The sequence below is a fragment of the Mytilus galloprovincialis genome, chromosome 1 (assembly GCF_965363235.1).
Source record: "Mytilus galloprovincialis chromosome 1, xbMytGall1.hap1.1, whole genome shotgun sequence".
NCBI classification, from domain to species: Eukaryota; Metazoa; Mollusca; class Bivalvia; order Mytilida; family Mytilidae; genus Mytilus; species Mytilus galloprovincialis.
In genome coordinates this window covers 15,713,974-15,727,894 of record NC_134838.1, presented here as the reverse complement: position 1 = coordinate 15,727,894, position 13,921 = coordinate 15,713,974, and the positions used below count along the sequence as shown (strand labels likewise).

The window sequence follows — 13,921 nt, the reverse complement described above, 5'->3', positions numbered from 1 at the left end:
GAAGCAACTCAGCTGGTTTTTTTTTATTAAGAACCAAAAGATATTTTTAAAGACTTTTTAGGCTATAAATATTGTGTTCACTTTTCTGAGTTATAAATTTGGTTTAAAATTAAGTGAACATGGGCAGATCCAGCAATTTTTAAAAGGGGGTTTCCCAATCCAAGATAAAGGGGGGTTCCAACTCTTTGTCCCCATTTAAATGCATTGATTGTCCAAAAAAGAAGGTAGTTTCCTTTTACAGGAGCACCATGGGTAATGGTGTAAAGGAGTTTTTCTTTTCGCCTTTTAAAATTCTTTTGATATCTTTATCAACACATTTCTGATTTACTTTTGCACTCTTTGATAACCCTAACCCTGCCCCACCCGATATACAGATGTTTATACATTAAAAAAAGAGTTACATTTTATTTTATTTGTTCAGATTATTACATACATGTCAAATTTGTCAGTTTGGAAAATTTCAAAATGAAAGTTGAAAAAAAAAAAGTAATGATTAAAATGATAGATTTTGACATATATATTGATGAATTAAATTCAAGGTGTTTCAGGTGTTACCTTATTAATAATGAATGTATTTTAATTGATTTATCAGTCTATTTTTGCTAACCACATTTATTTGTTACGTCAACAGATCATTTAACTTTTTTATCTGGAAAATCATTGAAAAACAGCTGTAAATGACAATAAATCTGTATTTTTTATTTTTATTTAAAGAATACTTTATTTAATGTGCATTGCAGCATGAATGTGAATTTTGGTTTTTCACAACTGCCATTAGGTGTAGATCATTAGTTTGATCCTTGACACTGGGGTGAAGTAAAAAAAAGTCTTTGTGGAGAGTTGTCTCATTGGCAATCCGCATGTTCTTTTTATATTGACTAAATACTAGATATAAGAAGATGAGGAGACATTACTCTCCATCCAAGTAATAATTAGAGTAAACCATTATAGGTCAAAGGTCAGTCTTCAACATGGAGCTTTGGCTTTAAAGTCTGCTTAAAGTATCACCCAACAGCGGGCATTTAGGAATAAGAGAAAAGACTGTGCCTAGATAGGGATGGAAAACTCTTTTTAAGGACTAGCAGATGGGCAGTGGGTCTGACCTTGTTAGCAAGCACTTTAAATGTCCTTCTAGTTCAAAGTAGCATGCATGTGATAATATTGAACAGTTATTGCATGTTGCTTTTTGCTGCTGGAAATAAAACCAGCATGAACCAATCAGTCTATAAAATATGTCATAAATTACACCTAAAATGCTAAAAACATGTCAACTTTATTTTGAATAGTTTTAAAGAATTCCTTAACATTTCAAGTAATTAAAATTAAAATGAATAGTAAATTCTATAGAATAATAATGTCTGAAAAGAAAGGTAATACCACAATAAAAACAATATGATTTAATTAAGATTCCTTATACAGATCATGTTTTGAAGAAATCCCTGGTGTAATTTTTGCTTATTAAAATTTGATGCTATTCACTGCTTTTGTATGATAATTACTGTGTATAAGTATACAATATGTTTTGAAAGTTATTAATGACTACTTAGGGAGCTCTTATCTCTAGGAAATAGGTTTCTGCAGCAACAGTTTATTAAAATGGATAAAAGATTGATTTAACTAATTAGATGATTGTCTGTCCCTGTGGATACAGGAAAGATTTTATTAATTTGATAGAGAACTTCTAAAAGATTTATAAAAATATTACGGATTCTATCAGTTTTGTCAGGGAGACAGGAAGTTGCACCTTCGTACATTTCTGGGTTTTCTAAATGTTTATTTGATTGCATTGGAATAGTTGGCAGAAGAATAATAAGTTTTGACATGCAGTGAGGGAAACAATGTGTTTTATCTCTGTTTTCACAGCTCCTAAGGGTATTCATAAACTATCATACATAAACAGATGATAGCCAAGAAATTGGCTTAAGTTTATTAATATAAATATTGTACAGGGATATACTTGTCTGTATGCTGCCAAAATATGTCTAATAGTTTGTATAAGAAGCATGGGTGTTATTAACATAAGGTACAGTTCGTTTAGTGGGTCTCTTTCCAGCTTATTTCATGTAGTCGCTTTAAGTGCGAACATCAACTAGATGATTCTGCCTTCATGTCTTCAAAAAGAAAAATCTTGTTCAATTACTTATTACCCAAATTCAGTCCTCAGTATGACTACTTTACAGGAGGGAATGCATGCAGTACCAAGAAAGAAACTGCTTGCACATTACATATATTCTTCATGGTATTGTTGATTTTGCTTCCTTTCAATTTTTTAACTGTCACTGTGAAGTTGATATTGCTGAAGCATTCCCTCAGCTTATTGACATAAATTGATTCAATTTTATAAATTAATCTTAGATTTAGCCTTCATTCTTATCATAATCAGACAAACATAGGAACTGTAATAAACTATAAGGCATGTCCCTGAAAACAAATTTCTAAATGAACATTTTATGGACTATGCATATAATTGTGAATAACGTTACCTTGATTATTTGACTTTTAACTTTTAGTATCTTTGTTTAAGATAATAATCAGCGAAAAGCTTGATTTATTCCATAATTTATAGAATTGTTTTATTTTTTTTAATTTAAGTTCAAATTGTTGCTTTCAGTGTTGTTTTAATTACCAAATGTAATTATATTAAGTTTTCAATTGATCATTTGCAAGAGAAAAGGTGCTAGGTTTATCAATTTTGCACAATTTATTTCTGCTATATAATGCATTTTATGAACTTTTCTCTCATAAATATCTTATTAGTTGTGTTGGTGCTAATGGAAAATTCACATTTTCTTGCTGTATTGAAAATATAATAAAAAAATACAATTAAAGTAATTATATATAAGGTGACAGTACACTTAAAGATGCATTGAGTTTGTTGATTTTAGGAGTTGGATTTCCACATTGTGACCTCGATTCTGATTGGACAATATTCTAAATCTTATGGCATCAATTACGTGATATCATGTTGTTGGTCTGTTCTACAATACTTGAGTATCAGGTATCACTTCCAGATATAAAATCAAAGTTTTATTTATTATTTTCAGCATTTCTTTACAATTTACATGCAGACAACAATATTATGTTCAAACAGAATCTAGAATTTGATGTTGAAAAGTAACATTTTTGGGGGAATTGCTGAGGTTTCAACAGAAAATTTTGTTTGAAACTATCAAATTTTTGACTGATGTTGATAAATGTAAAAAGAATGATTAATTTACGTTATATTTTGGGAAATTGAAAATCACAAGGAATCATTTATAATTATGAATCCACATCATAGTAGATGTGCAAACCATCACAACTTGAGAGGTGGATAAAAAAGTTTATAAATTCCAGTTTATCATTCTATAGAGAAATATATTAAGACAGGATAAATTTTGTCTGTTATTATTATCATCAAACTTTGATTGAAATGTGAAAACTTTATTGCAAACTTCAACAAAAATTTGAAGCAATCTTATCCAATGAAAAATGTTCTCCAGAATGAATAGTTATTTCTCTCTTTAATTTTGAAGGTGATGGAATTTGCATGTTTTTTTTTCAACACAGTAGGTCTATTAAAGATTTGACAGAAAGCACATTTGTGACTACTTTTAAGTGCATTACTGAGTCTATCAATAAGTATGTTTTATGGTTTTACACTAGTAATTTTTGAGGCCCTTTATTATAGCTTGCTGTTCAGTGTGAGCCTAGACTCTGTGTTGGAAGATTGTACCTTGGCCTATAACGGTTTACTTTTATAAATTGTGACTTGGATGGAGAGTTGTCTCATTGACACTCATACCACATCTTCCTATATCTATTTAAAATGTACTGAATATAATTTTCAGGAATCATACTCATGTTGGCATTCCAAATACAGGTACATGTATTACTTTTTACCAGACAAAACAATTTTTATATACCCCTTTACATTTGTCAATGGGTACTGATGTAAACTTCATCCTTATATTTTCTGGATAATTGAACTTTTTTTTGTTTTCACTGAGTTACAATTCAAGGTTCAGGATATGTGTTGGAGATTTTGGTCTAAATTGTGTCCCTTTCTTAGGCTAAACACAGAGAAATATTGAAATGATTGTTTAGTATACATTAGTTGTGAGTTTGAACTTGGTTCATAGTAGGTGTGTTTGACTTCTATCTTCATTGACTCAAGATTATGCTAGTTTTCTTAGTAAAGGTCGATGGTTCTCTTCCACCAATAAAACTGGCCACCACAATAAAAGCCATGAGTGGTGAAAGTGGCATTAAACATGTCAAGCATGATTTAAAGTTGATATACATGTAATTAGAAGTGCTATTAGTTTACAGTTATTTTTTTATCCAATTACATCTGAATATTCAGTGAGAAAATTAATTTGATGTTCATTGCATCTATGCTATGATGGTGTTGCCAACTTTCTAATGCTTTCTAAAATGATAATCACAATTCAAGATGCATCAAGCCATAAGACAATATCTTGTCAAAGATTTACTCACCTAATTTATTGTTAGGCAGCCAAAAAATTCTTCACTTGTGTGAGGATGACTATCAAAATAAACAAGACAAGAAAATTGCCTCTTGAACGATACAGTTTTGGCATACTCTAATGCATGGTCTGAACTTTAGAAATGGAGCTGTAGGTAATTGTTTTTTTCAAAGATAACGACATACTATGAAATATGGTCTGATATTAATAATGACACCAAAAAAAATGTAGCCATGTACACTTTGGTCCGCAAGGGGAGTCGTATGATTGAAAAATTTGTTTGAAAATATGCCATTAATAATTTTGAAGATGACAGAAGAATTAATTTATCATTGTGAAAAGTATGCTAAAATCTGTCTGCTTTTCTGAAATGAATAAATGTCTGATGATCTCATAGTGAAAATATCAAAAAATATATCGAAATTTCATCGATCTAAGACTCTGATGTGTAGACTGTACAAGTATCTGCAGTTGAATCTTTTTAAAATGATATAAGCATTCAATCATGTTTGTGCATTACATAATAGAGATCACATATTTCTTCAGATTTTATACCCAATAACCATGATTAAAGTTTCCATGGAAAACTTTTGTGATATTTCTAATTACTATTTCTGAATTCTGTCATTTTCATTTTAATTCATCAGAAATTTTGTGCATTTTTTTTATTTTTTAAAACTTTAAATTGATCACTTTTGCTGACTAGTCTTTATTATTTCTTTTTAGAACAAAATTTGTTTTGTCATTTCCAGTATTCCTAATCAATATTTTGGCTTAAAATTGTAGGTAACATGCTTTTATTTGTAAAAAAAATAGTAATTGGTTTAACAAAGTGATGTTTTAATTGCAGTTTTTTTCTTGTATTTATAACCTCTTAAAGCTTTAAATTCTTAGAAATTGTTTATGATTTAATAAGTCATAAACAAAAATGGAAATCCCAGTATTGATTCTTTGGCACTTATTGGACAAATACTGTAACAAAACGATAATATGGGTTAATTTATTTAAGCAATTAACCATACCATATTTCCTTAGAATTGTTATTGGATTAATACTTGGATGGATATTTTTTTTTCTTCAAAAGATGGGTAGTGGAAAGGGTGTTTACTTTGGGAAGAGGACTTAACTTAACTGATAATTTACATGATTTTAATTGCAATATTTTTGCAACACATGTTAACTTAACGTATCTTGATTAAATTGTTCCCGTTTTCATGAAGTAGGAAATTTGCCCTGCAATAAGTCAAGGAACTTGAACAAGAATTAATTTACAAGTGTCATGCATTGGGTTGTTAGAAACTTGTTGGTAGATTCATTCAAACCATCGTAATTGAATCAATTTATCCCATTGTGGCGATAAAAGAAATTCGTCATGTGACTCTAATGAAAGAAGTCACTTCTGGTAGAGGTTTTGATTAATCGTAACTTGATTTTTATCCAACAAATTTGATATTTTTGTATTGCTCACAATGGCCCCAAATGACTTCAGTTGCTAGTCTTTTAAAATCATTGAATTACATTTCCTTATCCTTGTTAGTGATGGATAGGTGAATATTCTACGTTCTAAAAGATTCATAGGAAATCAATTTTCACAAATGTTCTTTTTTGTCAAATCTTTTAACTATTATTATTGACTATTGATGAAAATCCTGCGGAGATGTTACAACAAATATTGGAATCGTGTGAGAAAACAAACAAAATATTTGATTCATCGGATAAAAACAAATGACCAACCACCTGACACAGCTCTTATCGGCAAATTTATAAATTGATCATATTATTTGATATCATTTTAATTTTTCTGCATTATCAGTTTTATAAAGAATCTGTCAGCCCCGTTTAAGTTATCTGTTTTCAACAGCCTTGTAATAAAAATCTATTTTGTCACAATAATAGCAGTTTGATTGTGCATTAATAAAACACAAATCCTGACACATTTAATTATTTCAATAAATATGAATTGATAATCTTGTTTCGTAATAGAGAAAAAGTTGGGTTTGTTCAATAAATTCAGCTATGTAATTTAATTCTTCAATAAATTCTTTAATTGTTCTTTTAAAAAATCAATTCTACATTTAAAAAAATGGAATATTACACTTTTACAAATACCGGTAAACTATATCTCAAAGCCAACTTATGTAGCGTCTTTCTTTAAATGGATTTATTTTGAAACGAAAAAGTTCTACTTTAACTTTCGGTACATTTTCATTTATAATGAAATTGGTAGCTACTGTAACTATAAAAAATTTCTATGGAATAACACCAAATTAAGCTTTCTCAGTGTCATGTTACACATAAAACAGGAGATTTATTTGTATTCAATATTGATACAGTATAATGTTCAGAAACTATTGTTATTGATAGAAGGATAGACTGACAGTTAACTTGTTGTATGCCATCATGATTCCTATTTACCAACAAGTGGCAAGACAATTTTCTGTCTTCCAATGAAATACAGTTTTATTGTGAACTGTCAGATGCCATGATTAAATCTATCTCATTTGAATGTTTTAATGCTAGATACAAGATAATTGTCTGATCAAGAATATTCAGAATTATGATTTATTGCAATATTTGAAGTAAAAGAGTGGCAATTTTTGATAAAAAGGAGTTCCTGAAGTTATGTTCATCATTTTAGTTTTAGCACATTGTATGTACTTTGATTGAAATTATAGATAACCAGCGGGGAATATTTATGATATTCCAATTTTTAAATGATCTAACTCTGGAAAATTGAGTAATTAATTTTTTGTTGGTTATGAATTACAAAAAATATTGGTGCATTATGATAAATTATATCTGATGGTGAGAAAATTTTAAGAAATTAACTGTGATTGTTAGGAATAACAGGAAGGTATTCAATTATGCTGCAAATTTTATGTAAAGGTAAAACAATGCCTTCCTTCCCCACTTGATACAAAGCTATAGATACTCAACAATAGATGTTCATTTTTCAATCAGACAGCTAAACAGTCATCTGCAGAAACTTTTCGTAGAAATGGACAACTATTAAAGGTCATCAATTTAAGTTGAAACTGCTGACTTTGAAAATTTTGATTGATTGAACCAATCAAATTTGATTAATACAGTCCTGTCATTTGCTTTGATATAAATACGCAGATATGAAACTTTCCTCTCTTTTTTCTCAGCAACTACAAATCAAAAGTGTCTTGATATTCAGGTATCAAACCTTCTTATAAGCTGTATATGCAAAGCATTTTCAGATTCTCAATGTCCTTTACCTAATGTGAATGAATAAAAGAAGCTTTGGGGTAAAAACCAATAAGACAGCAATCCTTCAACACATAAAAACACAATAAATATGAGTGTCGATACAATATATGTTGTGCTCTGAATTATTCTTAGGCTTGAAAAGTCATACATATGACACGGTTACTAAGGGCCTTCAACAAGATTTATCAAGCGGTATTTCAAAGTTCTGAAATCTCTTGTTAACAAAAGACATTAAATGTTTAGCTGTTTAAATTTTGTTATTTTTGTCACTTATTGTAGAAAAAACATAACATAAAGATAAAAATTGTTTAAATTCGCACTATTCACATTTTTTGGTGAAATTAAAAGCCATTATGCTGAAAACTTGTGGCATATTAAGAGATAAAAAATGTGTTAATGCATTTTATGCACTCTGGGCTCTCACCAGGTGCAATTATAGACAGGAACTTAGATTGGATACATAGTTTATGGGTTTAGCAGAATCCATAGGAAGTTGTTATAACTTTTATTACCATATAATATCACCACAGATAATCCATCATATCAGATATTAACAGGGTTTTTTTGAAGATGTTGAGTGTTGATTTTAGAGAAATCTATAGCGAATCTTAATGTGATGATTTTATATGAAATTAGGTAAAACTAATATATAGATATGAGTTACAGGGAGTGCAGCCAGGATTAGATTAAACTTTGTGATAAAAAAAAAAAAAGTGTTCCTATATTTGCAACAACAAAAAAATGTGCAGCATCACAGCTAAAAATGACATTCTTGGTAATCCTGTGCCATTGGATTGCCGTCTCATTGTAAACACCACATCTTCTGTCATTCTTTTAAAATATTTTGAAGGCTGTTTCATTAAAGACCAGGAAAAGCTAATACAAAAGATAACTAAAATTAATCTGAAAATTAGATAGTCCTTGACTTTTATCTTGTACTCCGAACTGACTATCATTACTTGTAGAAAAAAATCATAGTATGTTCTTTTTAAAATTTACGGAAACATGGTTTTCTACCGATAATGAAGCTAAATGTCGTGATTTTTAAACACAACATGAGGCATCCTTCCCTTCAAAGAAGTCAAAAGAAGTCTTGTCCTCAATTATCATCTTCTAGATATCAAATCTGGCAGCTGCTAAAAATTGAATCAATGGGGGCATTTATATATCTCGTACAGAAATTATACAGATTTCTAAATTCAAAATAAAACTGCTATTTTTAATAAATGATTCAAAAATTTATGAATTGCAAACAGAGAGTAATTAAAATGATGAAGTTATTTCTTAATTGCTGATAATTTATAATATTAAAGAAGAATGAAATTGTTGGCATTGCAGCCAGATGTAAAGTTTATACTACACAGAAATACTATTACATCTTTGTAATTTATGGCACAGATGAGGGAACAGATTAAATGTTCATCATCTTTACTACAAAAAGATAGCTTGCTGTTCAGACTGCAGACATTCTGCAATTACATATATATTATAAACTATCATAGTCACACTGGGGGCCAAGATAGGAACGCATAGTGTTAGAATCGTTGTGTTGTTGGTCTGTGTTGTATAGGTTACAGTGTCGGGATATGTATGATAAAAGTGGTTTAAAAAATGCCCAGATGATGTGCCCACAGTGGTATCACATAGTTTGTAAGATGTGCATAAGCTTCAATGTGGGGATTGGTATGACAGTGTGCAGTGTTAGGATGGTTGTGGTATTGGTCTGCGTTATAAAGGGTACAGTGTTAAGATAGGTAGAATATATGCATAGGTTGATCCGGCATCACATTATCAAGATAGTTCAGTTAAATGTGCTTGAAGTAGCTTAAACCAAACTGCACAAGTTAGCCATGCTATTTTATATAGATTATAAATTACAACATCCTTGTTCTGATAGCATTTATAAAGTTTGTCAAAATGTCAACATCAGAATCTCTAATAATGGTTATGGCTTCAGTGTCTCTGGGGCCCATGAGGAAAAGTATCCCATACTTGAAATACTTAGTATATATCATTGGATAGCTGTGATGATAGGAATCATATATTTAGTTCATACTTTCAGTGCTGGGTTGTTATGAGGATAGAAATCCCATATTTAGTGCATACTTTCAGTGCTGGGTTGTTATGAGGATAGAAATCCCATATTTAGTGCATACTTTCAGTGCTGGGTTGTTATGAGGATAGAAATCCCATATTTAGTTCATACTTTCAGTGCTGGGTTGTTATGAGGATAGAAATCCCATATTTAGTGCATACTTTCAGTGCTGGGTTGTTATGAGGATAGAAATCCCATATTTAGTTCATACTTTCAGTGCTGGGTTGTTTTGAGGACAGAAATCCCAAATTTAGTTCATACTTTCAGTGCTGGGTTATTATAAGAACAGAAGTCCCATATTTAGTTCATACTTTCAGTGCTGGGTTGTTATAAGAACAGAAATCCCATATTTAGTCATACTTTCAGTGCTGGGTTGTTATGAGTATAGAAATCCCATATTTAGTTCATACTTTCAGTGCTGGGTTGTTATGAGTATAGAAATCCCAAATTTAGTTCATACTTTCAGTGCTGGGTTGTTATAAGAACAGAAATCCCATATTTAGTCATACTTTCAGTGCTGGGTTGTTATGAGTATAGAAATCCCATATTTAGTTCATACTTTCAGTGCTGGGTTGTTATGAGTATAGAAATCCCAAATTTAGTTCATACTTTCAGTGCTGGGTTGTTATAAGAACAGAAATCCCATATTTAGATTATACAACTTCAGTGTTGGATGACTTACCTGGTAAATGATGTGAATGCCATGCATACTTGAGTTTTAAGTTCAGTTGTGAATTTTAAGCTATGCTGATAGAATCTCATACTTTTAGGTTGTAGCTCAATAGTTCTAGTATGACAATGATACATTTTGGTCTGTAATAGTCCTTTATGTAGGGTGTATAAAAAAGAAGATGTGGTATGATTGCCAATGAGACAACTCGCCAGAAAAGACCATTGAAATGACACAGAAATTAACAAAGTTCTATAGGTGCCTAGTTTGTCTGAGAATTATACTGTCCATTATGAGATGAGATTAAAATATTTCATGTAGCAGTAGTGATAGGATAGTTGGTGGTATTGAAAAGATTGTAGCAAAAAAAAAAAACAGCCTGTGAAAACCCTAAGCTACACCTCTAAATTGTAACAGTTAACCTATTTCTTAATTCCCTATGGTTAACTGCTGGTATCATCCTTAGTATAAATATTCCAGTGATCAAAGCTAATCATTGGCACTGCCAATCAACAATTAGTAATTTATTTTTGTTTTTATTGTGGGGTATGTAACATATCAGTATTATATAATTAACTTTTACATCAAGTGCTTCCAATATAATTTTCTCAATTAATTTAAATTGTGATTAATTTTGTAACTTTGCCCAGATTTAGCGTCTTTGAGATGATTGAATGAATTGATGATATACTGTAACACTAGTCATCTTAGACTTGGTTAATCATAGGAAACACAAGATCTCTTGCATCAAATAGACTTTCATTAATTGTCTATCCAGTGGATGGAGGTAGCATTCAAAGCATATCGGTGATAGATTAAGCCATAACTTGAATAATTCCTATTCCGTCTACGTTCAGTTGTTAAGTTGATTAAGTCTATAGGAAGACAAAATGACCAGTTGTAGACCATTCACTTTCTGTATTGAATATTGGGGGATGATTAACTAATACAGACGTCCTACAACCTTATTTATAATGTCCTCCTCACTATTGACAAGGGAGGTTGGCTCTAGGCTGAGAGTAAGATGGTTATATACCACTTGACCATTGAATTTAAGAAAAAGACGAAGCAAACCCAGAATTATTTTGACCCAAGATCTTGAGTTTTTTTTTTTAAGAATTGCAATTTAACTAATATGTGTCCAACCCATATAAATACACAGGATTTTTGTTTTAACAAAGATAACAAAAGGATCAATCATTCAAATAGCGGAGATATGGGAGTAATTGTCACTAAAATAGTGACCCAACAATACAAAAAAACAATGTTTAGGTGAACATATAGTTTTCACGATTGACAGGTGTCTTGTCTACATATAATGTATGTTGAGTTCTGAAAGACCCCGAGTCAAAATAGTTTGGAATAATTTGAAAAGACTATCAAAGATCTGCCATGTGTATTCATATTAAGTTCCCTTGTAAGTTCAGAGTTAGTCGAGGGTACTTAAATGATGAAAAATAGAAAAATAGATTAAAACATCTGAAATTACTATGAATGGGGTGTAGATTTCTTGAGATTGATTTTAATGTAAATTTTACATGCAATAGATGTCTAGATTAAGTACCAGATTATAGAAAGATTGTGAAAATAAAAAAATGTGAAATATTGATGATTTGTATTCTATTGGATAAAGGAAGGATTATTTTTGTAGCCAGAATAGATAACATGACAGGATTTCACATCAGAGTGTTAATTCATTCACTTTACAAGCATATTAGATGACAAAATTGTCCAAATTATCTGTAAGCTGTTAGCTTTAATATGTTTTATGTCAAATAATATAACATTTTGAATTTGGTACTGAATTTATATCTCAGATCTTATTAACTCTTACAATAGCATACTGATACAGATAGTATTTTTAGGTTTTTTAAGTGGGAAAGTGTCATTTCCAAGGAAGAAATTCCAATGTTTGAGTCTGTCTGCAAAGTGTCAATTTTTGAAAGAAAAAAAAATTAAATTCAGGAGTCTGTCTGCCGTCAGACAAGATAATATAATGCCAAGAATAAAACAAGGTAACATCAATCTAAATATTTTCTTTGGACTTTCAATTTTTTTTATCTTCCCTCAATAGTGAATATTTTTGTGAATTAACATGTAACCTATATTTATTTGTCCTATATACTGGATTTAGTTTGGCCTCTTACAGAATATTTTTCTTCATATAACATTACTTGGCCTTTGTTAAATTTCCATTCATTCATAAAGAAGTATAAATACAGCCTAGTGGAAAATACAGAAAACAGTTAGCCTTCAATATTACGCGACAGCAGAATAATGATAATATTTAAGTAGACGTTTAAATTAATACCTACGGTATACAATTACGGCATATTTTACTATGCTATTAGATCAAATTATTTAAATAATAAAGAATAGACGCTATTAAGGTATATTATTAACCCTGGTGGAATTAATTGTAACGGGATGTGGACCGTTGAGCTATATAAGTAGGTTATATGGATGTAGATGATTATTAAAGGTTAGATGTTTTAAATAGTGGATATTTTGAAAGGTAGATTTTTCATTGATCTTTATTATGGGGTGATAATATGTTAAAAATTAGTCTGTCATGTATTTTCAATGTGTTCATGGAATGTGCACATGCTGGCTTTGTTTGAAGTAGAAAGTTGCAAATTCTAGTAATTAAAAAACAAATTTAATTTTTGTATCAATTTACCTTACCAATCCCCTTCCCAATATAAAAAAAAAGCATGTATAAAATAACCTTCATATAGACCTACCAAATATATATATAAAAAATCTCAACAAATCTGTTGAAGATGAAAAATCCATTTGTCTATTATATCTCCTGCTAAGACTTAGATGCCCTGTTTCCATCTCACCAACAATAGTTTTAACAATTGCTTGATAAGATAACAAGGTAACACAGGTTAAGCTTTCTCTATTTTAACAATGACATTTTCCTTTTTATAGGTTCACCAGTATTTCAGTGGATTACCAGAAGATAAAGTACCATATCTAAACAGTCTTGGTGAAAAGTACCGTGTACGACAGTTACTACAGCAGTTACCTCCCCATGACAATGAAGTGCGATACTGTAATGTTCTCAGTGAGGAGGAAAAGAGGGAACTACGGATGTTTAGTTCCCAAAGAAAGAGGGAAGCCCTGGGGAGGGGAAGTGTACGACCATTACCACTCACCATGCAGGGCAGTATATGTGCAAAGGTAAAACTCCTAGAAATGTCTTATTAGAAGGGTTATCGGTGAATCTGTATTGATTGTTAACTTTAAGACATCAGTCATATCACAAATGTTTATAGCCTTCATTAAAGAATAAATAGGTAACAGTTTTCCTACAATAGTGTGATCATTTATCTTTAATGTCAGGGTTTAACATAATGATAACCTAACGCTTTAGGTCTGGGATGGTTTAATAATATAACAATATGATAATTCAGTCATGGTGTTTAGTAAATTACACTCAATCAG

The 13,921-nt window shown here is 30.5% G+C and overlaps 1 protein-coding gene across 3 annotated transcripts in view; it reads left to right on the top strand.

Annotated features, from left to right (window-relative positions):
• The window catches only part of LOC143067058 (prickle planar cell polarity protein 3-A-like), a 55,529-nt gene that overhangs the window by 34,822 nt on the left and 6,786 nt on the right, over positions 1-13,921 (top strand). For all 3 annotated transcript variants that reach the window (XM_076240064.1, XM_076240082.1, XM_076240072.1), the window contains one exon: positions 13,406-13,657. In XM_076240064.1, coding sequence (XP_076096179.1) covers positions 13,406-13,657 — 252 coding nt within the window. The remainder of the gene's footprint in view (positions 1-13,405; positions 13,658-13,921) is intronic.